The following is a 26,666-nucleotide window of genomic DNA, read 5'->3' on the forward strand; positions in this document are numbered from 1 at the left end:
TCACCTCCCGGTATGTAGAAAGAACGGATATTCAGGTCAGGGGAGCAGGTACCAAGTGCCGCTTCACTGCTTGCAGTTTAAATTTCAGTTAGGAATATGTCGTATGCAACCCTTTATTTTTCTAAAAAAATAAATAAAACAAAAACAAAAAAACCCAAATACAGCGTGATTTTTGCCACTATTCCTTGTGGTTGCGGAGAACTAGTTAACATTTTTGGTTTAGGTAAGAGTTGAGCTTTAGATAAAAGTGACTCGGTGTGAGGGTTAATGAATTGAATTACTAGCACTATTTACTTGGACCTAAATTAAAAGGACACACACTTTTCTAATTTTGTAGTCAGGAAAAAATGTACTCAAGGTTCATGAGGATTCTGGAAAGCATAATATCAATTTATAAAACACAGCCACCAAAACCCACATTTACACCAAGTGCAGTCAAGCTGCACGAGCTGGACCCTTTGCAGGGTAACAGAGCACACTGTTTTGGCCGGTCTCCGTTCAGTCCCTGCATTTGAAATATGATTTAGAGGATGGAGAGAGAGGAACAAGTGTGCGTTTCTAAAACCAGGTGTGTGTAGATGAACCTCTGACAGCTTGTTATCTTTCTTTTTTTTTTAGTTTCTGCCAACCAATGTCAGACGACCTTGAAATCTCCACTACATCATCATCAATTGGGGGGGGGGGCAGTGATGCCATGGGATGAAAATTTGACCCTCAAGAGGGTGCAATGACTTTTTTTTCTTTCTTTTTTTAAGTTGAAAGTGGTTTAGTCAGGTTACCTTGAGCAATGCTGAAACTGTCCAGTGTTAAGTTGAATCATGTAGACACATCTACAGCACAAAAAAAAAAATGTTGGGTTGGATTACATGCATGCATACATGGAAGCGTATTAGTCTTATGTCTCATACATTTTTTGTGAATCAGGAAAAAAAAAGGCTCCCTGATAATAAAATCTATGGTTTTCTCTCTAATCACTGGAGTCACCGCAAAATAGATCCAAGAGAAATGCACAGCTGGATATGAATTATCATGTTACAAAAGTTGCAACTAGCAAGAACCCAAATCACAAGCATTAAGAGAGACGCTGTGCTAAGCTCTGCTCAATGACAGATATTTTGTGATGGAGAAGACCTTAATTACTGCTGACATATGACATTAAAGGGTGAGCCAGGATGAAGGAGGTAGACAGATACCACAGGGGTGGTGGTGGACAGTCTTTTCCTTTACAACTAAAACAAAGCAAATGATACTGCCATCAACAGAGCCAAAACTGAGATTATATCTGAGCCTGGAGATTGGAGCAAGAGGGCCTGGTACCATCTAAAAGTCGACCCTGACTGCCTGAAAACTCAATCCATTTTCCCCGGGCTTTGTAGTACTTTGTAGTACATCTTCATTTCATCTCTTGCTCGTTAAAATGCCCAAGACTAGATGAAGCGCAACCAAAGATGCTGGCTCAAGATCAAGATGTCCTTTGGAGTTACAACCTCAATATCAAAGCACAATCAAGTTAATGTAACCCAGCATCAGAGACAATGCCGACTGATTAAAGCATATACGCTTCTATATTGAGCCTCCTTACACTGACTATATAGACCATACCAACAATGTGCACTTAAGGAAAAAAAAATCTTAATACACATTACACAAAGTAGAATTGACTTTCAAACTCCTTTATTTTGACATATTTTATTCATCACCATCTCCTTCATCAGTTTCATCACATCTTCATTTGGGGGGGGGGGGGGATTGGCAAAGCACAGGCAGTTTCAAGTAGCCAAAATCCTTTTTATTTGTAATAATTTATTATTTTTTTAAATTTAAAAAAACTTTTTTTTTTATTTGATTCCACTGTTGCTCATGGTTTGGGCTTTGCACACTCCCTTGCCGGTGATTTCGAAGGCAGCCCCTTTGTAGCTCGCCACACACTGGCCGTCTGTACGGAGATCAGGTTGCACTTGTTCCCACACCTTCTTTTTCGGGTTCAGCTCTTTGTCTGGTTCACCTTGAAATCAATTAAAAAAAAGTCTAATTTGTTCAGGAAAGTTCTGCGATCTTGCTAAATATTGTACAGATAAATGCAGAACCCCCCCCACCTGCCACACACACACACACACAAACACAGAGCAAGAAATGCCCCCCCCCCCCCCAACACACACCACTCCAATTCAATTGTTCATGATAGCTTTTAGAAAGGGATTACAGCCGTCTCAACATCCTTAGTTGTAATGAATAAAAGAACAATTAACATTGCATTGAGAATGTATTATAATTATTTGTTATGCTCTTATTTGTCATTTTGTTTATTTGGCATTTTTATATTTTAGCATTTGCTTCACAGGATATTTTGTGTTGAGCTTGGCTTACATACACTACAGAATAATTGGATACTGTATTGGAATTCTACATGTTAATGACTTTGTGCAAACAAAGTGTTGTCTTGTTTGATGTTGTAATGCTCAGACTAATTTTATTATTAATAATAATAACAACCAATTTAATTGTTTTCTTTGAGAGAAACATACTGTCCTGGTATAGCTGGTTGGCTCTACTTTCCCCACGTGCCCTTTCGACCAACTATGCCATCATCAAGGCCGTTCTACGGTTACCTTAAAAGTTCAACTCCAAATTAAGCCGTGCTATTGTCCTAATCAATCTAATTTGATCTGTACAAACAAAACATCTCGAACCAGGACATCTAAAGAAAATATTCAAGGGAAGGCATCATACATTTATTATGACTTTGTTTTGATGCAGCTTAGCATACAGATTTATAGGTTTTTGTGGGTGTTGACTTGTTCCTTTCGCTTCAAAACCATTTTCAAGTTTGTCTGGAGGAGCAAATGTGTTTCATATCCCACCGTCGTGCTTTCCAAGCTACAACATAAAAGTGGCAACAATTAGTTTTGATCAGAAGCGTGAAGGACGTTTTGATGGGCAATGCAGCCATGCCCCTCAGCTGGTACCCAGTTCAGCTGCTGGGGAAATGTGAGTAATTACTACCATTTCTCCAGAACCAGCGTTGGACTGGCTATAACCAAATCTACAGCAGGAGTGGTAGTGGGGTGGAAGACATCCTTTATCCGTCATCCTACACATCCTGTTGGGAGCCAATAAACTTTTAAAACCACTTTGTACAACCAACAAGAACTGAACGCCATGAGGAATCATCAATACATCCTATACTCACTTCCGTCTCCCACTCCTCTGCTTTCTTGCATTATTGCCAAGTTGGGTTGAATGTGTGTGTCATTGAGGTAACAGATGTAAAAAAAAAAAAAAAAACTTTTGGCGAAGGGATTCTGCGCGAGACAAATAGCTTTAGGAGGGGCCGGGGCTGTGGTAAAGTGGAGATGAAAGCCCGAGCTAATATAGTGGAGCTGTGGGTGCTGGGACCACATATCTTCTTCTCTCTTTCTCAGTGCAAACTCCTTTTCAGTTATTCTCTTGAAAGAAAACATCATTCAAAAGGCAACTACTCTCGTTACCACCAATAGTGGCCATGTTCTTATCACCGGTTTTACTAATGGGTTTAGCCTTCAACACTGGAGGTGGGTTTGGGGAATGATTGACCTTCAGATCAAATTCATTCAAGACTACGTTTGGGATAGTTGATGTATTTTATCTTTACTTGCATACAGTCTAGATTCTGTGTTAATATATTGGTAATACAATGCATATAGTCATTATAAAACATTTGCATTGAACAAAGCAATTACAGGATCTTCTCTCATTTTTAAAAGCAGCCTTTCCCAGCAATCAGTATTCAGTAAACTGTCAACCTACAGTCACAAGCATTAGGCTGACATTAAATAGAACTGAGCAGCAATTAATAGGAACATTTAATTCATCAACAAATATTGACACTAGAACAACCAAGGCTGCCATTTTGACGGTTTTGGATTTTCCAAGTTTAATAACTATGAAGAAAAAAAAAGCTACAGACCTGCTTCTCCCTGAATGCGCCTAAGATTGCATATATTTGCATTAAAATGAGTTTTAGATTAATTGAACAAAAAAAGCTATAAGATCTAGCTAAAATGACCATGAGCGGTCAAAAAATGGCTTGTAATTTGCGCATCATCGTGCGCATCATGTCATTATTTATGATGTGTGTTGGTCGCATCATTTCCTGCGCGAAGTTCATTGCTCTGTCCTAGAAACACACTAGCGTTCTCCAGTGCAGAGTAATCGCCTAAACTTGATTCTTTTTAAAAATGTTAATTTTCGTGTCAGTCGTTTCTTAACCGACATACGTATGCAATGCATTAATATCTCAATTGGGTGTTCATCTCGACAAAATATAGATTTTAAAAACCGTGGGTGGTCATTTTGACGGCCCACAGTCGTTCTAGTAGTTTTTAGGTTCCGGTCATTGTTTGGGACTGTCCCAATGGTTATTTTCAGTTCTCTTTTTACATTTCATGTTTTATAGGCCTTGTTACGTTTGTTAGATTAGCAATATGTGTTTTCCGTTTTGTTTTTTAGGTAATATTTTCACTTTTTCAATTTTGCTATTCAAGTTCGACCATGTCTCTCTGAAGTTTAAATTGTTTAAAAATAGTATTATAGTTGCTAAAATGTTAATCTTGGTGTCAGCCATTTCCTAATAGACATACTAACATATGCAATGCATTAATATCTCTACTGGGTATCTATCTTGACAGAATATAGAGTTCTAAAACCGGCCGTCATTTTGATCACCCATAGTCGTTTTGGGTGGGAGTGAAATCCTGGTGGTTCTAGTGTTAACTAGCCGTCAATGACTGTTCTCACAACTGCAGGCAGATTTTTTTTGTCGGTACACAGAGGAGACATGAAGATTTGTATGTTGCATTCATGTATAATTTCACAAAATAATCTATCCCCCCCCCCCAGTCTTGATTTCAGTTGTTGAGGGGAGCAGAATGAGGTCACGATACCTGGGAAGCCCTGGAAGGTAACTCTGTCCCCAGGCACAGCTCCGCTGGGGGGATCTAGGATCTCTACCTTGTCTGGGGAGCTGGCACACATAACCATGGCTTGAGACACCACACCTCTCATCTTGGCTGGCTTTAGATTACACAGCAGCACCGCCATACGATTCTGCATCTATAAAAGGTGACCAAAAAAAAAAAAAAAAAAAAATTGAAAAGAAAACCCATGAATGAGGGAAAAATTAAAATTAAAAACAACTGATGGCGTTTCAACCTGTAGAGAACTAAACTTTTAATAATCCAATTTACACCATGGCGCTTGTCCAGTCTTGAAATGATTGCCTTAAATGGTATAATTTTTGGCCCATGGTTTTATAAACAAAACAGAAAGCAATGGTCTCTCAAGCCTCTAGACCTCTGCGGTTCGCCACAGCTCGAAAGGCCAGAGGCTGTTTTCATCAAATTCTTTGAGGAGGGATTTTAGCATTCCACGAGTTTGAGCACGCCAACCACCATTAAATAACCATACCACTCTTTGAGGAAAAATCATTTGCAAGAAATTGACTTTACATAAATCTCAATATGTTCACGTTTCTATGATGGATGACTTTGACAGGGTTTTAGTGGTAGCCTTTATTTTTCATCCCATGGCAGTTCTGGCCAGTGATGGATAGAGTGAGTGACTTGTCACAGTATTTACATGATACATTTTCCTACCAAACTAGTAAACTCTCATTTAACAGTCACTTTATGAGTAGCTTGTTCTACGTGACAGCCAAAAAAACAAGAGTTTACTAGTTTTGAAGGAAAACTGAAAATAGTTTTGCAGGAAAAGGACCATTCACACTGATGTTCTGGTGATGCATGAGGACTGCCATCTAACAGCATTTCTGGAGACACTTCACTCTCGCTTAAGAGAAACTGATATTAGCTCATTTAAACATGACAGGAGTAAAATAAGAAATTTCCTGTGTATTTATTGGCTCTCTGAGTAATGGATTGATAGAGACAGCCAGAAGCAAACAGCAGCTTCCTGAGAGTGTGTAAGAAGAGTACTTTCCGTTTCCAACAGCAGTTGGAGAGATATTAATCAAACAATGCTAAATGCCATCATTGTCAAACAGCAAAGTCTATTTCATGGGCTGATGTTTGATATAAGCCTTTCATACATAGAAGGCTGCCTGCTGCTTTCAATAAATTGTGGCATGTTTTTTTTTTTTTTTTTTTTTTATAAATTCAGACAGTGTTTGGTATACATGACTCCGGGCGGTAGATGCTTCCATTTAGACATTGTGTACATCAAATATAATGTAGAAAGACTCCCTGGTGTATGATCAAATATTAATAGTCAAACTCATATGGACAAACCATAAAACAAACTAGTTCTTTGCAATATAGGTGAAGTACTATACACAAACAGTGTTGCGCAGTTACAGTTATATTATTACTTTCCCCAGTAACGAGTAATGTAACGAATTGCTAATAAAATTACAGTAATTTTGGGGGGCGTCCGGGGAGTGTAGCGGTCTATTCAGTTGCCTACCAACACGGGGATTGCCGGTTCGAATTCCCGTGTTACCTCCGGCTTGGTCGGGCATCCCTACAGACACAATTGTCCATGCCTGTAGGTGGGAAGCCAGATTTGGGTATGTGTCCTGGTCGCTGCATTAGTGCCTCCTCTGGTCAGTCGGGGCACCTGCTTGGGGGGGGGGGGGACTGGAGGGAATAGCATGATCCTTCCATGCGCGACATCCCCCTGGCGAAGCTCCTCACTGTCAGGTAAAAAGAAGCGGCTGGCGACTCCACATGTATCGGAGGAGGCATGTGGTAGTCTGCAGCCCTCCCCGGATCGACAGAGGGGGTGGAGCAGCGACCGGGACAGCTTGAAAAATGGGGTAATTGGCCAAGACAATTGGGGAGAAAAAAAAAGGGGGGGGATTCAGTAATATTACAGTTATCCCCCCCCAAAAAAATAACTCGTTACAAACATACTTTTGTTGTCACCCCCCCCCCCCCACCCCACACACACACACACACACACACACACACACACACACACACTGAAAGCAAACAATCCAATCCACATCCCCGGATTCATTTTCATAATCATCGCACGTGCACACTAAGTAAGCTAGCTTGGAAGATGGAAACGCTTACATTTGGTGGCTGGAAATATTCCTATTACTTTGATTTTGTCGGTAGTAAAGATGAAAGAACATCATTGTCAAATTTAAATTGTGTACAGGTACCAAGACTCTCTCCCCTGCGAAAAACATGACCTCAAACCTCCTGAAACACCTACGACAGCACAACGTGCAACTCGTGGAAATACACCCCACCAAAGAGGCAAAGCAGAAAGGCGTCATGAGGAGGAGGAAGAGAATTCAGCTCAAATACAGCCACCATTCTCAACCCAGACACCTACTCCTGTGGCAGTTTATCATCCTCAGCAAGTGCCAAGTAGTGACGATATGTACATAATTTCAGTGTTCAACGTGAACCCCGTCATCTCCTGCTGTAATCATCAAAAGAAAGCTATTAAACAATTTCAGAATGTAGTTGCCAATTTCATTATTATTGTTTGTTGGGTGTACAATTGGATTTTATGCTGGTGTTGCTGTGTGTGTGTGTGTGTGTGTGTGTGTGTGTTTTATGTGGCTGTCGAGTGTCATTTAACGTCACTGAGCATGTTGGTGCCGGTGTACCTCGCTTGATTAATGATGCTGTTGCATCTGTCAGCTGTGTGTGGGTGTGAATATGTGGTTGCCGTGCCAGACTATGTGATGCTTTTAATGTTCGCCTTGGTGCCTGCAACGTTGCCTCTGACGAGTAAAGCCTGTATGATTAAACCGTGTTGCATTCAGACAAGAATAGTTGTAATGGCCTTTTTTGGTTAACATATGCGTTTCAGGACCTATTAAGCATGATTGGTCTTGGATGGGCTAGGCCCACCTTATTTTCTCTGTGCCCACCCACACAGTAATTTCTGCCTATGCTACAGGTTGGAAGCTTTAGCTGTGCTTAGCAGTGATTACCCTGACATTCACACAGAGGCGCACATGCAAAGTCTGAAATTTGAGGAGAGGACGCAATTACCAATTTTGTGGGGTGTAATGGAAAAGTAATTTAACAAGTAGTGTAATGAAATACTGTTTGCAGGGAGTAATAAAGTACTTTTGAAAAGAGTAACGAGTAATAAATTCCTTTTTCTTTTTTTTTTGAGCAACAAGCCCAACACTGTACACAAATTAGTTTGCCTCAGGAACATCATAAATCCACGGAAACCAAGCCTTTGTGCATATGCCCAAATCATCAACATAAAATCTGTTGCTACTAACAAATACCATATGCACAGAGTTCTAACACTAAATTACTATCACAATACGACCCTTATGAGCTGCTAAGTTATATTGCTGTCTGTGCATCAACAACTTAGAAATGTAGTCTGTGATCAGATACTACAAAGGTGACATTGAAATCCACTGGTCATTACAACCTTTAATCGGCATTAACCAGGCTCTATTAGACCAACAATACTCTGGTTGACAACACTCTATGTCGCTCCTGGCACACAAACACATTAAATGAAAGTTGTCAACGCTACATGTGTTAAACCCTTGAGTTAGCATTGTACACTGTTTGCCCCCATGTGCTTGATGAGACATCACATAACTTATCCAAAACTTTCTGTGACAACAGAAAGTTGGATAAGTTGTTGAATACCAGCTTTCTCGCTGGAGATTAGGGGTTCAAACCCTTGTTGGGATGAGCCTCCAGTAAGAGTCCGCTGCTTAGACTCCTAATGCTATACAAGATGTACATTGTTTTGGAAAAAAGCATCTGCTAAATGAAATGAAATTGTAAACAACAGTCAGGCAGACCTTAAAATATTTAAACTCAGTGTTAAGTACACCTACCCAATTATTTTAGCTCTAAAAAGTTTCAAGCAGATAAATCAAGATCCTAGTGTGTGAAGCTCAACCTGAAGCCAGCTTGTCTTAGTGACAGCAATGGATCCAGCCCTATGGATCTCAATGGCATAACTACACATGGTCACTGACAACATTCTGAAGCACTGATGTGGTCAGCAATTGCATGAAAAATTATTTTTATTAAATTGGACTCTGTTATAGAGCTTATTTTGCACACATAACGATTCAAACTTCAGTATGCAGAAGGATTTATATAAGCCAACTAGTGAAGGTGCTCTATCAATACTCATCGAACTCACAGGCCTCGTCGTGGGCAGAGGAGATTGTACGATGCCTCCCTTGATTCCTAGTGTTTAAGTGTCTACATTTGATACCAGGATTCATTCATTCGTTCTTGGCACGTGATGACTTCAACACATGAGAGCCTGCTTTCAATGGAAACATTGAGGCTGCCCATTGAAAATGAGTGGGGAGGAACAACCAATGTCATTCTGGGTTTTACACAACTTCCTTGGAACAAATAGTCTGGATTCCATGTAAAAGCCAAAAGGAGTTGATCTATGACCCTGATCAGGAAACTTCTTAAGAAAGGATGTCATTTCTTCTCCACATCCTTTTGCCTACATTGGATTTGTTAGCAGGACTATACTTTCATCAACACTGGTAATCCTCATTTGGTCTGTGAATACTTGATGTGACAACAATCTGAAGGTGAGTACAAAAAGTTTTACATCCATTCTGTTAGATTTCTGGTAGATCTTTTTTAATCACCAAATTTGCTAATATTTCCCCTCTTGAAAATGGTTCTAATTTTTTTGTTATTCAACTGGCAAAGTAGTGTTGTACCTGTTCCAGTGGTATGTGCTTGACAAGCCCGCTCACAACTGTCCTAGGAGAGGCCTCTCCTACGTCGACCTGCTCTACATACAGCGAATCCGCATCTGGGTGCTTCTGTGCCGTGACTATACGTCCAACCCTCATGTCCAGACGAGACACATCCACCTTGGCATCTTCCTGGGGGGCTGCCTGCTTCTTCTTCTCCTGTTTCTCCCCTCCTAGAACCAACAGAGGGAATGCTGTCATAACCAACACATAATACTGTGGATTTAGCCTCAGTCATCTCAAAGGCCATTTCCTAGTTTCATCAACAGCATTATGTGGCATTATAAATTAATATCTTTGGTAAAGATGTGAATCTAGGTGCTGTGTAAGCAACAGGCCCCAGCTAAAGAGAGACAGTAGCTATTTATTAGACTTTGAATAAAGGTTTTCTGCAGAGACTGTATTTTGTCCCTAAGTGCGTCATAATATATTAATCATTCAGTGAAGACAATAAATGTTTTAGGGCATTTTGGCCTTAACGTTTCTGTAATGCCAACAGGTTTCTTTCCCATGGGACTCATTGGGATACATCTGAAAGTCTGTGTGGAATCTCTGCTGTACAGCTGTGTGTGATCCGATTCAATTTCCTCTGAATAACTGAAAACAAAGCAATGACAGGCCCCAGGGTGGCATGCCATCTATGCGAGCACTACAGGCATTAAGAAAAAAGAAGGGACAACTATAGCTGAGAGCAAACAATGATAGGCTTCCAGTCCACATGGAGGAATTACTCGCAAATGTGGGTCAGACAGTAGCTGGCATCTCTACCCTGTCAGACAGGACAGATATTCAATGCATACAGTACATACGTGGATCAATGGATAAATAGTTACATAGTGACCAAATTTTGCCCTTGGGGATGTGGTTTGCATTTTAGGAGAATAGATCAATTAGATACGGATATTAATTTTAGTAAGGCCACTGTCTAAGAGGTTATAATGGACAGGAATGTAGCGGTGTGAGTGAAGGAGGTAGGCTGCTAGGCTAGCTGAGGAGGGGGTCTTCAAATTTCCTGCATTCCATATTGGCTGGCTTTCAAATGCCTTACATGTTTCATTAGGTACATTTTAATGTACACTACCATTCAAAAGTTTGGGATCACCCAAACAATTTTGTGTTTTCCATGAAAAGTCACACTTATTCACCACCATATGTTGTGAAATGAATAGAAAATAGAGTCAAGACATTGACAAGGTTAGAAATAATGATTTGTATTTGAAATAAGATTTTTTTTACATCAAACTTTGCTTTCATCAAAGAATCCTCCATTTGCAGCAATTACAGCATTGCAGACCTTTGGCATTCTAGCTGTTAATTTGTTGAGGTAATCTGGAGAAATTGCACCCCACGCTTCCAGAAGCAGCTCCCACAAGTTGGATTGGTTGGATGGGCACTTCTTGCGTACCATACGGTCAAGCTGCTCCCACAACAGCTCAATGGGGTTCAGATCTGGTGGCTGCGCTGGCCACTCCATTACCGATAGAATACCAGCTGCCTGCTTCTGCTCTAAATAGTTCTTGCACAATTTGGAGGTGTGTTTAGGGTCATTGTCCTGTTGTAGGATGAAATTGGCTCCAATCAAGCGCTGTCCACTGGGTATGGCATGGCGTTGCAAAATGGAGTGATAGCCTTCCTTATTCAGAATCCCTTTTACCCTGTACAAATCTCCCACCTTACCAGCACCAAAGCAACCCCAGACCATCACATTACCTCCACCATGCTTAACAGATGGCGTCAGGCATTCTGCGTCTCACAAACGTTCTTCTTTGTGATCCAAACACCTCAAACTTGGATTCATCCGTCCACAACACTTTTTTCCAGTCTTCCTCTGTCCAATGTCTGTGTTCTTTTGCCCATCTTAATCTTTTTCTTTTATTGGTCAGTCTAAGATATGGCTTTTTCTTTGCCACTCTGCCCTGAAGCCCAGAATCCCGCAGCCGCCTCTTCACTGTAGATGTTGACACTGGTGTTTTGCGGGTACTATTTAATGAAGATGCCAGTTGGGGACCTGTGAGGCGTCTGTTTCTCAAACTAGAGACTCTAATGTACTTATCTTCTTGCTCAGTTGTGCAACGCGGCCTCCCACTTCTTTTTCTACTCTGGTTAGAGCCTGTTTGTGCTGTCCTCTGAAGGGAGTAGTACACACCGGTGTAGGAAATCTTCAATTTCTTAGCAATTTCTCGCATGGAATAGCCTTCATTTCTAAGAACAAGAATAGACTGTCGAGTTTCAGATGAAAGTTCTCTTTTTCTGGCCATTTTGAGCGTTTAATTGACCCCACAAATGTGATGCTCCAGAAACTCAATCTGCTCAAAGGAAGGTCAGTTTTGTAGCTTCTGTAACGAGCTAAACTGTTTTCAGATGTGTGAACATGATTGCACAAGGGTTTTCTAATCATCAATTAGCCTTCTGAGCCAATGAGCAAACACATTGTACCATTAGAACACTGGAGTGATAGTTGCTTGAAATGGGCCTCTATACACCTATGTAGATATTGCACCAAAAACCAGACATTTGCAGCTAGAATAGTCATTTACCACATTAGCAATGTATAGAGTGTATTTCTTTAAAGTTAAGACTAGTTTAAAGTTATCTTCATTGAAAAGTACAGTGCTTTTCCTTCAAAAATATGGACATTTCAATGTGATCCCAAACTTTTGAACGGTAGTGTATATTCCACACATGAATGTTTGGACAAATGGCCATCGAGTCATGACATTTCTTCTCAGCTATGCTCTGTGTCAAGTTCATTAGTTAACAGCGACCAAGTTGTTTATCACTTCACATCTGTTAAGTCAGCGTTTCCCAACCCAGTCCTCAAGGACCCCCTATCTTGCAGATTTTCATTGTAACCCTGCATAGGTAGCCCTGCTTGTACTTACTCAACCAATCATCCCATAGCACTTAATCATGCAAGGTGTGTAAAATCTGACATAATTCATTGCTGATTGGTTGAATGACTACAAACAGGTTCAGGGTCGCAAAAAAAATCTGCAGGATTGGGGGTCCTTGAGGACAGGGTTGGGTAACACTGCGTTACGTCATCAATATTTCCTACCACATACTGTCAATAGCAGAAAAGCAACCAAGTCTTTAACAAATCACATTTTAAAATGTAATTTTTGTCGTACACAAATAGTAGATGCGTAAAACTGATACCTCCCCCCCCCCCCCCCCCGTGTACCATTTCATAGGCAACTGAAAACATGAGGGGGAAAAAAAAAAAACCCCAAAACAACCAAATACCAACAAAAGAACATTCAAGGTTTAACATTACAGGCTTAAGCCCTTAATTAGTTTTCCAAAATCTCCAACGATCTGAGGCACTTTGATAAAATGACAACACCAAACGACAGTTTTGGCTCGAGTGGTTAATGAAACAAAGCCATGGTGGATGCTTACACCTTAGTGCCAAGTTTGTCTTTTACTAAGTGGATTGATTTTGTTACAGACATTCATTCCAAAAGATTATACTGATCAAATGATCACAGAGCCTTCAATAATTTTTTGTCTCTTCGCCCACCGCAATTCTGAACATCAAGAATCCCAATCCCTGCCTTTGGATGCTGTTCAATATTCCTCCACTAAGAAAAGTTTTGTTTGTGTGGTGACAATACGGTTAAGATTAAGAGAGAAGTTGTACTTTATTAATCCCCGTGGGGAAATTCACCCTCTGCATTTAAACCATCCTAGCTGTGTAGCTATGAGCAGTGGGCAGCCGCCATGCAGCACCTGGGGACCAACTCCAGCTCTTTTGCCATACCTTAGTCAGGGGCACAGACAGGAATATAAACCTTAACATGCATGTCTTTTTGATGGTGGCGGAAACCGGAGCTACTGGAAAAAAAACCCCAGCACAGACACAGGGAGAAAATGCAAACTCCACACAGAAGATGACCTGGGATGACCCCCAAGGTTGGACAACCCCAGGGTTCGAACCCAGGACCTTCTTGCTGTGAGGCGACAGCACTAACCACTGGGCCACCGTGCCGCCACGGTGTGGGTCCCCCTAACCAATGTAGTGAATTCAGCAGGCAGCTGGACACCCGCCGCCGCAGCCAGGAACCAAACCTGGGTATCCCAGACCATGGGCGACTGTGCTAACTTTAGTCAACTAAAGGATCCGACCTGGTTTCAGCTGCACTTGGCAAGCGTATTTGACAAATACCCCCTGCTCTTCTATCAGCACGAAAACTGAAATGGGGAGAACATGCAAATGGGGAGAACATGTTGTGTACAGTTCTGTTGTGATGACAGTACTGCAATATAACATTACTGGTTCAAGAAGCTTGCACAAGAGGTGTGTAGATTGACAGGTGTTGATAGAATACATCAAGTTAAAACAGCCTTGTCAAACGAAATGTTTAAACACACACAGTTTGTCAACAGACTGGAGGATAATATGTAGCCGATATTTATAACTCATTGACATCTGGACATCAGAAATTCCAGCTACATAATACACAATCAGGTTGACACTGTCTCAAAGACTTTCTCCCGTTCTTTCCAAATTATAATGCTCTAAACAAAACAATGGAAGATTATTCATAGTCTCTGGCCCGACAGCAACTAATTAGCTCAGACAGTTTAAAGTCAGAACATAAACAAAATAATTTTTCCCCCAATTTGAATCATTTTCACATTTAAATCATTGATGACTTGAAAGTTAAATCACACCCACACTATCACTGGCAATAAACCAGAATTTAACGGGCCCGTCATTAGTGATGCAATTTCACCTGGATGCCTGTCAGAGAAGCAAGATGTGGCTTACAAATCATGAAATTAATCCCAATATTCACTGCCTACCTAAATAGTCAAGTTTGAGAACAACTGATTACATCTCCACTGAGCGCCAAAGTATAAACCGTGTTCACTTACAAGGACAAAAACCGAGCCTTCCTTTAATTATCGGCACATATTAGAAAATCAGATGGGAAAACCGTTAGATGAATCTCAAATGGCTTCTAAGGCACAAAGTGCTGCAACCAGACAAATGTTGATGGAAAATCTGGATCTTAAAAACAAGAGCTCAGGTTCCAGAGGGAGCGAAAATTCCAGAGAGCACTAGAAAATATCCTTTGACTGAGAAGTGTAGAGCCATTAGACTCACATTTCAATTTCTAGCTGGATTTGACTGTTGTGATTATACAAAACAAATCTTGAGGAACATTTTGCTTAGATTAGTGACAGAGATAAGGATGAGGGTATTCATAATGGAGTTACTTCATTGACTCTTGTATTTGGACAAAAATTGTTACCTTTTTTATTTTACCTTTTTTCGCTGGTTTCTTCTTCATGGCCTCATCGTTAGAGGGGGGGCTCTTGGGAGCGGCGGCAGTAGAGGGGGCTGGGGCTGGGGCCTCAGGAGGGGTTGGCTTTGAGCAGGTCTCGGCATTTGCCTCGGCTGATGGCATGGGCACCTCTCGCACTGAAGGAAGGACAAAGAGAAAAGGATACCAGACTTGAGAGTATTTCAGGATGGAATTCAGTTAACTTACATCCTTCCCCTTGTTATCTGTGATGACTGATGTTCTGTCTGATGGCAACTCTCAAGATACCTAATCTCCTAAAGGTGAGATGAAGGAGAGGCAAAGAAACACTAATATGGGGGCATCCGGGTGGTGTAGCGGTCTATTCCATTGCCTACCAATGCGGGGATTGCCGGTTCGAATCCCCGTGTTACCTCCAGCTTAGTTGTGCATCCTTGCAGACACAATTGGCTGTGTCTGTGGGTGGGAAGCTGGATGTGGGTATGTGTCCTGGTCACTGCACTAGCACCTCCTCTGGTTGGTCAGGGAGCCTGTTTGAGGGGGAGGGGGAACTGGAGGGACTAGCGTGATCCTCCCACACGCTACGTCCCCCTGGTGAAACTCCTCACTGTCAGGTTAAAAGAAGCGGCTGGCGACTCCACATGTATTGGAGGAGGCATGTGGTAGTCTACAGCCATCCCCGGATTGGCAGAGGGGGTGGAGCAGCGACCGGGATGGCTTGGAAGAGTGGGGTACCTGGACGGGTACAACTGGGGAGAAAAATCCAAAATAAATAAATAAATAAATGAAACACCAATATTATCAATACAGACAGAATACTTCAGTTTTCTCTCACTGCACTTACAAAGCTACATAATCCAGTAAAACGATCAAGAGGAGTTTTATTTATACACCCAATGGTCTCCTGATACAAATAGCGTGGATGGGAAAATGACAGTGATCAGGTTGATGGAGGCAAGGTAGAAGAAGCCATAATGTAGGGGACAATGTCCTCAGTCAACCTCACAAAACTAGGAACCCCTCATTTATGGCGACTCACTCTCCTTTGCTCCTTCATCATAGTGCCCATGTCAGACAAACATTGGTTTGGAGTTATACCACTGTCACAACAGTGCTTTAAATTACATTGATTTTACAGTGGGAATTGAGATTAGGGACTGTAGAGTTGCCTTAAAATTGCATTAACCTTTAAAATTCTTTTAACACAACCAAAGACGGGCTGATTAGAGTTAACAGGATTGCCACATTTTCCCTCCTTAGTTTAACAAACAGTTTCCCTTCATAGTCTTGCAATCTTGCTTTCATTAGTTTGTTTTTCTCATCTCGATAACAAATTGGTTAAAAAAAACAAAAACGAAATACTGTTCACAAAGCTTCATACTTATCTGTGCTTAAATTAGTTATTCTACCGCACCTTAAACCCATTGAAATGAAACCCAAAAATAAATATCACAACTAGGCCCATGGAAAAACAATCTCGGGTGTATCCGAACAACATTCCTAAAGCGATCCAAAACCAACATGTCAGAGGTTTTTGAGCAGAGTTAATTTGCTTATTTCTTCAAAAGCCTTATTTTTCTTCCTCAAAACCTCTCTGGAAAACATTAAGTGTTTATGATCACAGGAGTGTTTGCCGTTGTATGTTGGTGTATCTCAAAGGCTTGATAACACAACAGCACTGCCGGCAGTCATGCAGTTCTCATCAATCCAATGAGCATTCTATGAGAACAATTTTTTATATGATAATAAAACATATCTGGTTGTAATGAACAGAGGCGAGAATGCAGAAGAGGGGAGGATGCAGAAGACACTATCGTTGACAGCAAGTGGTTTAATGAGCAACAACTGACATTGAATGTTCCCAAGCCAGGCACACAAAGACAAACATCAAGGTGTTTTTTTTTGTTTTTTTTTTTTGAGCCAGATTGAAATGTTATCTCCAAGGGAAGTCTTTCCTAGAAAACAGGCTTAACGTACCTCCTCTTTTCTTCTCTTTCTCTAGCAACTGTTTTTTCAGTTCCTCAATGTCCCTCTTCAATTTGGCATTCTCCACCATCAGTTTCTTCTCCTCCCGGACATTGGCTTGGACAACTGCATTCAAGCAAATTACTGTTAGCCTCATACCGCACAGTACCATTACACAAATATGAAAACATAAATATGAAAAGTTTCTCCATTATGTTGACTTAAGAGTCATCTTTGTATCCACTATGGCCTAAATAATTCCTGAGAACCTGATTGTTAGTCACAACAAGAGCACAGCCCACAATGATGCTGGTCAACTAATACAGTTACATTGTGACTTTGCCAAAAGTGTCATTGAAATAACCTAATTACTGATATCCATTTAGCCAATTCTTTAGCTAAAAGTTAGATCACATCCAATGTCCATTCATCCATCCATTATCCAAACTCCTTATCCTGCTCTCAGGGTCGCTGGAGCCTATCCCAGCAGTCACTGGGTGGCAGGCAGAGAGACACCCTCGACAGGCCACCAGGCCATCACAGGGCTCGCTCACACACACGCACACGCACACGCACACACACACACACACACACACACACACTTTAGTATGGCTGATTCACCTGACCTGCATGTCTTTGGACTGTGGGAGGACACCGGAGCACCCAGTTTCCGATCATCCAATAACAATAACATCCAATGTTATTTAATCAATTCATCAATTACTCAACATGAACAAGACACCAGACCTTTTTTATCCACGATATTCTGTCACATCAAATCTGACATGCAGCTTTAAAATTTTGAATACATTAGAGGCCCAAATCCTATCCTTGGTATAATGCTGCAATGAGATACTTGTTCTGCAGGTTTACAAGTATTTCCCTATTTGATGCAATCACTTACTGGCTTTCTCCTTGAGCAGCTGGACCTGATGTTTGAGATACTCAATGATCTGATCAGCCTCAGCAGCTCTCTGCTCCAACCTCATCAGGGGGTTGTGACCTGACATCTTGACCAGGGAACGAGCCAAGAACCTGGAGGACACAAATACAAGTTGGTATCACAACACTAAAGGGCGCCACTCGACACAGACACACCATAGGAAACATGCTGATGGATCACAGAAAGTTGAATCAGTTCATCTGGACACAACTTTTATTAAGAGAAACGTTTCATCACTGATTTAAGTGACCTCTTCAGTCTAAACTGACTACAGGTGTCCCCACCCTTATAAACAATACAATGGCATAACAACCGAAAACAATGATCAGTTTCATATGCAAATTGCCATGACCATCAACTAGAGTTTCAGTGGCCATGTGTACTATTCACAGAGGATTGAGGAATAGTTGCAATCACAATATTGTAAGATGGCAACAGACCTACTCTTAGCCAGCCCCAGCCCCCCCCGGTTCAGGGATGGTCGTTCCCTCTTAACATAGATGCATAGATGGCCTCTTTGACTCCCCGTTCAAACCAGTGTTCCTCCCTATGAAAGATGTGCACATCCTCATCCTTGACAGAGGAGCCACTGGCCTGATGCATTAGTGCTCCCGTATTGTGCCATCCGCTTGGCCAGCGTCTGCTGAGCATGAAAGAGTTCTCTCTCAGTAAATGTTGTGTCCAGATGAAATGATTCAACTTTCTGTAATTTTCTTACCTGGATTATTGAGCATGCATAAAGACACATCCTGATGGAATTTTCACAATGCTGTCACACTTGGGCTACCCTCTAGAAGCAAAAAAGTTTCAGAGTCTGTGCACAAGGCATGGTAATATATAGTCTAAAAGAACGAAAAATTAGTTGACTGTCCTAATATAATGACTTCATAAATCCCCTCTCCCTTGTCATTATTCCCATTCGGAGAACTTGAAAAGATGGCATTTCTGGGTCTTAGAGCAGAGTGTGGAAAACTGCTCTAAGACAATTAATTTGACAAGTTACAGGTTACGTCAGTAAAACCGAAGTCCCCAGAGAGGCAGCACATGGCCAAAACCATACAACAGTAAATTTAGCCTACTGCCTGTCTAGTTTAATTCATTTCTATCAGTCTTTTATAAGAACAAATAATAAAATCACAACCAAGTAGTCTAGGCCTATCCTTTAAACCTTAGTTGGCATTATCATTGTGTGCTTAGATTTAGGGCTTAAGTTCAAAGAGATCAGACAGACTCGTCACTTCACAGAAATGCAGCTGGACACAAGTTTGGGTTTGGTGTATTTCGCCTTAAACATGTTGGACTTGGCAAATGACTTTTTTCTTACAGAGGGAAGTACTTTAACAAGGCTTGAAAATGGAGAAGAAAACTTCTTATACATAGTACAGGGAGGCATTGGAAAACAACAGCTGGCCCAAGATGAAAACAAAATGTTAGGGGATGCGGAAATTGGAAACACAGAAGAGCTGGAGTTGATAATATCAAGGATCAAAGCAGCGCTTTTTGAGAAACTGAATTGATTTAAACAGGACCAGTGGTGGAGCAATAACAAGAGCCACAAAAACGCTGATCTCATTTGGATAACCTCTAAAAATGGGTCCTGTATCTGGGGCACGGCCCTCAGCATAGATAATTGTAAAGGTCCCTCTGCTTCAGATGGCAGACAGGATAGCCAAATGTGTTAATAATGTGTAAATGCTGTTATGACCTACAACTGTATAAAATAGCATGCAGGCTTTCACAGAGAAAAATAATCATGAATGACTTCCACTTAACAATGCTTATGCCTTAAGTTCAGATCAGACTTTATTTAGCTACATGTTGGCTCAATTGAAATAATGTTTAAGCATGATGTTTTCCCAGTTTTTATCCATCTGCTTAAGTGGTCATTATGTTGAATGTAGCCATAATAGACGGTTGGTACTCAAATGATAAACCTACATACTAGCAATTTTAAAAATAGGCATGAGTGGCTGAACATGCAGCTGTATATTTTTAGAATAATACTGGGGAATACTCAAGGTCTACAATGGTTTAAATTAGACAGAATAACAATAAATGAACTGTACAGCCGCAATATGGCAAAAATAGGCCAAACATCAGAGTGAATGTGATTCTGATTTTCAGCTTTCTCAGCATGAGACAATCACTTTTGATGGCTGAGGCATTGTGTGTAAGAATCAAAATGTTTTTGGCAACATTTAAACACCAGTTTTCTCAAATATTAATTATGCCAAAACAAAATACACTTTGGTTGCTGAAGTATATGTTTCCTCTCGGCATATTCTGGACAATTACATTCCCATAGTAGATGGATAAGAAAATTTCCCCACTTGCTTGCCAGCCAGACAAATGACGGAGATGAGACGGTAGAACAAGCTAGCACTACCACATATAGCCTGAACTTCTCCACACACAATTATATCCTTGCTTAATTCCTAATTATGTGTGACTGATTAAAGGAGGACTATCTACAGTTAGCCAAATTCCAAGACAACCGCCAAATATCTAGAATAAGAACATCACCACATTCAAAAGGCAAGTTAAATCTATATGTCAATACACTGTTCAGTCCAAATTGTTCCAATAACAATGCATTGCCATTTAATGCAATCATTTAATGTGGGGGGGGGGGGTCAGAATATAGAACATTAGAGCGGTAAAGCATCAGTCACTATCATAAAATACCAGGATGGGTCATTCTCGCAATAAAAGTGCAGCATGTGCCAAAAGTTTTAAATGCAATTTTTTCATTTTTTTCCCTCCATCCTGGCCATTAAACCAAACCTAAATCAACTATTTAAAATAAAAAGCTGTTTCTTCACCTTTTTTATATTTAGTCTTTTAAAGTCACTTACCAAATAAATTCATTATTTTTAAACATTTCCAAGTGCTGATAATTTAATGACACTACGTTTTTTTCCATTATTTTTCATAAGCTATACTCTTTTAAATATACTCAGCTATAGACTAGTGGTTAGCTGCTGTTAATTGTAGCCTGGCCAGTAGAAACTGCAGCTCAACAGTCCAACTGGTAACACACACACACACACACACACACACACACACACACACACACACACTGGGTAGATCCTATACCAACTATACTATGGGAAATAGCTTATCAAAGACAGTGGGAGGTTAGCGTTTAAAAAGGCAATATTCATATACTGATATTACTTGAGAGCTAGGGCTGGGCAATATATATATTTTTTAATTACTTTATTAACCACAATATTGTATTATTGTGGTTCTTTTTTGTATGGTTGTTTGTTTTAATTCATCGAGTCTGGTGTAGAGGATTTGTATCAAGTGCCAGAAAATCTTTCATTAAATTTCATTAAATTTATAGATATCATGATATAGACTAGATATCATCTGGGGTTTTGGCTATTGTAACATCATGATAAGTGTTGTCTTTTTCCAGGTTTAAAAGGTTGCATTACAGTAAAGGGATGCAATTTTCTGAATTTATTAGACTTCTGTTATATTATTTCTCTACCTGTTTGGACAGAATTATCCACATTACTAACGAGTGTTTATCAAAAAATATCATTGTGTAAATATTGTAGGAGCGCTCCAATAGTCCTCTATACAATATCGCCAAATATTGATGTCGAGGTATTCAGTCAAAAATATCGGGATATCTGATTTTGACTATATTGCCCTGCCACACACTTACAGACATGTCTCCTAGTGTGAAATGATTAAATAGTGTGCCTCTAAATCACTTTATAGTGTGGGTTGAGTTCTTTCAGAGGAACACATGGGCACAGTGCCATTTAAGTGCTGTAAGGTAGTAGGTGACAAACTGAACAAGACTATTCTGAATTATCATCAGATTAGAAAACTATGATATAAATCATTGATCAGCAACTGCTTACGCTATAAAATTAGTAGTTATCAGGTTTGCTACTGCTTCAGATCTGCTTCAAGGAAAAAAATAATCTGACAGTTATAAAATTTCAAATAATATTTTCGAAAATAATGTTTCTGAACAATGAGTAACGTTATCATAGCTAGTCTAGCCACTTCAACTGTATGTGGTATAAATATAGCAAACTATTCAGGGTAATGGCGACAACTAGGTATTTAACTTTGCATACGTTATATGCCTTAGGGTTATAGCGGGTATAATAACATCTGTCTTTTACCTCATTAGACATATAGCACGTATCTACTAGTTGCAACATTCCTATACAAAATGACAATTTTGAAACTTACATCGACTCACTGTCTACCAGCCCCCAAACACGTTTCCCCGAGTGCAAAGGGGTAGCTAAGGACCTCGCGCTCTCAGCGTTAGCTCAGCTAGCTTACGTAGACGTTTTAACTCATTCAGGACCAAAAACTACTAAAACTTAAAACGAGTGGATAGAACAAATCTCTATGTTTTGCTGTCATATACTGATCATATGCTATACAGATCAGATACGTTCTCACGATTTTAGGTGTCCTTTGCTATTGCCTGTATGTAATTTCCTGTAATAAACAAACAACGGTAAAATACGAAAAATTAAAAAGACAAGATAATCAGAGCTATATTTTGAAATTTGAAAATTGTAATCTCTCAATCTAGCCATATGGGAGGCTATGTTTCTGTTTCACGTCTGTTCATGCAGTACTGTGTTGTCGCACAAGAATGGCGTCATTTGTCACGTTCATTCCGCTGTTCGATCACATACCGTAAACTACTATGGTGTAGCCTATATTGTAAAAAAAATAAAACCGTGAAGTTTATATTGTCAACATGAGCCTGTAACGTGTCCTGAAACGTGAGTAAACATATTTTTTGAAAGTACAGTATTTGATATTAGGCGTATCTTGTTTCCGGTCAGTTTGCAGTGCAGGTTAAGATAACGTTTAAACGAATAACGAGGCATCACTGCAGACGCACTTGCATGTTTCTGGATCACAGTGGTGACCTAGCTCTATGGTAGCCATCAAGACTAACCAAGTAAAGCATTTATGGCTAATCATCAGAGAAACGTACACCTGATGTCTTTAGTCTATTATCTTACCCCTGGAAAATGGAAAATGACTCACATCATGCTGTACTGGAAATTAACCGTTTTGATATTAATTTTGATTCCATTACTGTCCACGAGCAGTGCTCTGAGCTGCAGGCGTTATGCGGCCCCTTAAGGATGCACAACTTGGCGCTTCTACCTTTTTTGCCTCTGCTCTGCCCCATGATGTCTGCGGGAGCAATGGCCTGCCCCTCACTCCAAACTCCATCAAGATCCTGGGACGCTTTCAGATCTTGAAAACTATTACTCACCCCCGACTTTGCCAGTATGTGGACATCTCCAGAGGGAAGCACGGTAAGCTTGTCTATTACCTCATAAGTTAAACTCTCCCTTTCTCACAATCGCCTCTAACTTTTCCTTTTCATGTTTACGCATAGACACTTTGATCAAAGTCACAGGATATCTTTCTGAGTTTTTGTCCTTAATTTGAGGAATTAAGAATTTTGTGATTAAAATGTTAAATCCATCAAGCGACTGATTTTAGCCGAGTGGTAGTCAACCACCTACCATTGGCAAATTAGTCCTCCAACATGAGGTTGCAGGTGCACTGCCCCCCAATGACTGCTGGGATAGGCTCCAGCATCCTGCGACCCCAATTGGGATAAGTGGCTTGGATAGTGGATGGAATGGATGGATGGCTGGTGCAGTGTTTGATGGGAAAGAAACCCCATTTACACATGGCTCTTTATGGCCCATGATGGAGTACCAGTGATAACTAAGCTCTTTTGTTATCCTTATTGTATGTATTCATTAACTTACTTAGTTGGCGATAGATGTCACATTCATTCCATTTATTGTCCAGATGTTTTATTAGTTTTATCCCATGTTAGTTGTGGTTTCATGTGCTGCAGGGAATTTGTTTGATATGGATATGTAAATAATGGACTGAGCTGTGTGTGTGTGTGTGTGTGTGTGTGTGTGTGTGTGTGTGTGTGTGTGTGTGGCTTTAAAAAGAATAAGGTACTTGTGCTCCTCAGTAAGTTCATCAATATCCATGTGTATGTATATCTGTGTACAATCTAATAAATGTTTGTCACCTCATCTGCATATTGTTATCTTTGGTCTCCTCCCTCCTCACCCATACAGAACGGCTGGTTGTTGTCGCTGAACACTATGAGAGCAGTTTAAGTATTTTCCCAAATCAGGGAAAAACAGCCAGGTGAGGAATCAAAGTTTTCACTTTGGACTTCACAATTTCTTATTTTGAATGAGTTATGCAGTCTTTATTTGGTTTATAAATGGTGGATACTACTGTACATAAGCCTTTCCATCTACCATCTGACTTATATAATGACAACCTTTGAGTATTTTTTTATCAGTAGAGTTCTAGCTACTCCAAAAACTAATAGGCTACTCTTAGATATGTTTTGGAGACTGGAAAAGGTGATGCACAAGTCAATAAACAAACCTACATATAAGTAGTTTGTCAACTTTCCTACAGAAGTGGATGATATTTTGTGGTTTGTTTGCTAGCCCGGAGAAGGTTCTGCAGATGGCCTATGAAGTCCTTGAAGGGCTGGAGTTCATGAACAAGCATGGTATGGTGCACAGAACCCTTAGTGCACACAATGTCCTCATGGATTGTAAGGTACAGTAATTTTTTTTTTTATATAATGGACTTAGCTGTTCTTTTTTCTTTTGCCTTTTGTGGATTCTATTCCTATCAAATGACTAAAGGAAAAATAGAATGCAATAGATGAAACGTGAATATTTCTTCTCAGGGTAATATCAAACTGGCAAAGTTTGGCCTGTATCACATGACTGACCATGGTGCTGATGTGGACTTTCCTGTTGGGTAAGCCTTTTTCTTCTCATTCATCACAGAAAGATGTTCATCAATGTACTGCTGGAACTTTTCAACTTGTGGGTCAAAGGTTTCTCTTGTGTCTGTTTGCTGTTAGCCAAATCTTTAAAAAAAAACAAACAAAAAAACACTTGATACCACAAGTTTGATGCATAAATGCCGATACTATTTCATAGAAACCAGATTCTGGGTATCAAAGTAGCTTCCTGGTTGAACTGTAGCAGATCGCTGGACTTTTATCTTAATCCAAAGGCTTTTGTGCTCTATGATTTCTCTCTGTTTAATATCCTTTTGTCGATTGAGAAGAGGAAGATGGCATGTGTGACCATATGCGCATGTACTGCAAGTGCCTGTGCATTCCTTTTAATATAATAGCCTTATGGCCCCTGCATGTGAACATAAAGCTGTACTATAAGAAAAAAATGTGACTTGAAAGTGGAATAAGAGCATCTGCTAAATCTTTATGCTGCTTGTTGAACCTTTTAGCCTTCATTAATCACTGCAAGGGGTGATTATTCACTCCACGCTTAAAATACTGTAGAGTGAGTTGTATTCTGCAGTGCTATGTATCAATTTCTTCAATATTACCCCCCCCCAACACACACACACACAAACAAACAACACATCCTTTCTTAGTTAACTACCGTGCACCATGACTTTTGTTCTCTTTTCAATAATTTTTTGCACCACAGGGCCCAATTTAACTAAATGAAGAAAACAAGTAATCCTATATAATTTTGTGAGATGTATACAGCATAGTGTCCCTCTGCTCTACGATCATGTCAACAGGTATCCATCATACCTGGCACCGGAGGTGATTGCCCAGGGGTCATTCCACCCCAGCGACCCTTCCCATGATCAGATTCCTTTGCCCTCCGGGCCCAAGACCGACGTTTGGTCTCTCGGGGTTCTGCTGTTTGAGATGTGTGCAGTAAGAATGCTTTAGAAACCACTTTATACAACAAGTGTTTACTGTGTCTACTCTCAGATTAAATTACAAATTTAGTGTGGTTTTACTTTATTATGTTTGAGAAATAGATCGATGTGACCATTGCATTACAGGGCAGACGATTACTGCAGAATATTGATATAAGTGAGAGACTGAAATTCATCTTGACCTTGGGTAAGTGAAAAAAATTGTAATATAATTTGTGCCCTGTGCTGTTAGGATCTGTTAGGTTCATGCCATGAATATCTTGTCATTCGCAGGTTGCATGGACGAAATTGTCACTGTCCTTGCTGAGGAGCATGGCTGCCTAGATATTATCAAGGTAGAAGCAAAAAATTGTTCTTGTATTGATATTCAGAAAGAAGACTTATTTTCATTATGGAAAGCCATACTGTTTGTTTGATGCTATTTTACACATTTTGTTCCTGTTACACTTCCAATCGTATTGCATTGAAATACCCCCCCCCCCACTTACAAATAACTCAACACATCAATGAAGCAAAACATTTTTTAGAGCTTTGCTTTCAAGCCAAATAGCTCAACACTAGTCTCATTCGACCACAAAAATCTTCTTCCGGTAGATCTGAGATTTTGCCACAACAAACTCTGTCTGTGATTATATGTTGCCTGATTTTATTTTTTTGGGGGGGATTTTTGAGATACTTTACTGATCCACGTAGGGAAATTATGCTCTGCATTTAATCCATCCTAGCTGTGTAGCTAGGAGCAGTGGGCAGCCTCCGTGCAGCACCCGGGGACCAACTCCGGTTCTTCTTGCCATGCCTCGGTCAAGGGCACAGACAGGAGTATTAACCCTAACATTCATGTCTTTTTTTTTGTTTTTGGGAATCCCCCCCCCCTTTTTTTTTCTTTCTCCCCAATTGTACCTGGCCAATTAGTCCACTCTTCCGAGCCGTCTCGGTCACTGCTCCACCCCCTCTGCTGATCCGGGGAAGGCTGCAGAGTACCACATGC

The 26,666-nt window shown here is 40.4% G+C and overlaps 2 protein-coding genes across 4 annotated transcripts in view; one reads left to right on the forward strand and one right to left on the reverse strand.

Annotated features, from left to right (window-relative positions):
* Window positions 1-1,665: 1,665 nt before the first annotated feature.
* On the reverse strand, window positions 1,666-22,213 carry aimp1a (aminoacyl tRNA synthetase complex interacting multifunctional protein 1a). 2 transcript variants are annotated; one of them, XM_056280626.1, is made up of 8 exons: window positions 22,133-22,174; window positions 18,630-18,701; window positions 17,873-18,003; window positions 16,981-17,094; window positions 15,006-15,161; window positions 9,695-9,903; window positions 4,923-5,091; window positions 1,666-2,005 (listed from the first exon to the last, which is right to left on the reverse strand). In XM_056280626.1, the coding sequence occupies exons 3-8, from the start codon at window positions 17,976-17,978 to the stop codon at window positions 1,839-1,841; spliced, it is 921 nt and encodes a 306-aa protein (XP_056136601.1). In that variant the 5' UTR covers window positions 17,979-18,003; window positions 18,630-18,701; window positions 22,133-22,174; the 3' UTR covers window positions 1,666-1,838. The 2 variants fall into 2 exon arrangements, with proteins under 2 accessions (XP_056136601.1, XP_056136600.1); XM_056280625.1 differs by lacking the exon at window positions 18,630-18,701 and having other exon boundaries at window positions 22,133-22,213.
* Window positions 22,214-22,557: 344 nt separating this feature from the next.
* The window catches only part of tbck (TBC1 domain containing kinase), a 74,734-nt gene continuing 70,625 nt past the window's right edge, over window positions 22,558-26,666 (forward strand). For both annotated transcript variants that reach the window (XM_056279966.1, XM_056279967.1), the window contains exons 1-8: window positions 22,558-22,683; window positions 23,020-23,232; window positions 24,025-24,097; window positions 24,412-24,526; window positions 24,660-24,733; window positions 25,532-25,673; window positions 25,805-25,865; window positions 25,952-26,013. In XM_056279966.1, the coding sequence (XP_056135941.1) occupies window positions 23,040-23,232; window positions 24,025-24,097; window positions 24,412-24,526; window positions 24,660-24,733; window positions 25,532-25,673; window positions 25,805-25,865; window positions 25,952-26,013 (720 nt within the window). In that variant the 5' untranslated portion in view covers window positions 22,558-22,683; window positions 23,020-23,039. The remainder of the gene's footprint in view (window positions 22,684-23,019; window positions 23,233-24,024; window positions 24,098-24,411; window positions 24,527-24,659; window positions 24,734-25,531; window positions 25,674-25,804; window positions 25,866-25,951; window positions 26,014-26,666) is intronic.

Source organism: Lampris incognitus, chromosome 5 (genome assembly GCF_029633865.1).
Source record: "Lampris incognitus isolate fLamInc1 chromosome 5, fLamInc1.hap2, whole genome shotgun sequence".
Classification (NCBI taxonomy): Eukaryota; Metazoa; Chordata; class Actinopteri; order Lampriformes; family Lampridae; genus Lampris; species Lampris incognitus.

Coding starts and splice junctions, on each gene's coding strand:
- aimp1a (XM_056280625.1), bottom strand. Junction 5,092..9,694: donor AGCACATACCACTGGAACAG/GTACAACACTAC, acceptor CACCTTTTATAG/ATGCAGAATCGTATGGCGGT. Junction 2,006..4,922: donor TACCTTCCAGGGCTTCCCAG/GTATCGTGACCT, acceptor ATTGATTTCAAG/GTGAACCAGACAAAGAGCTG.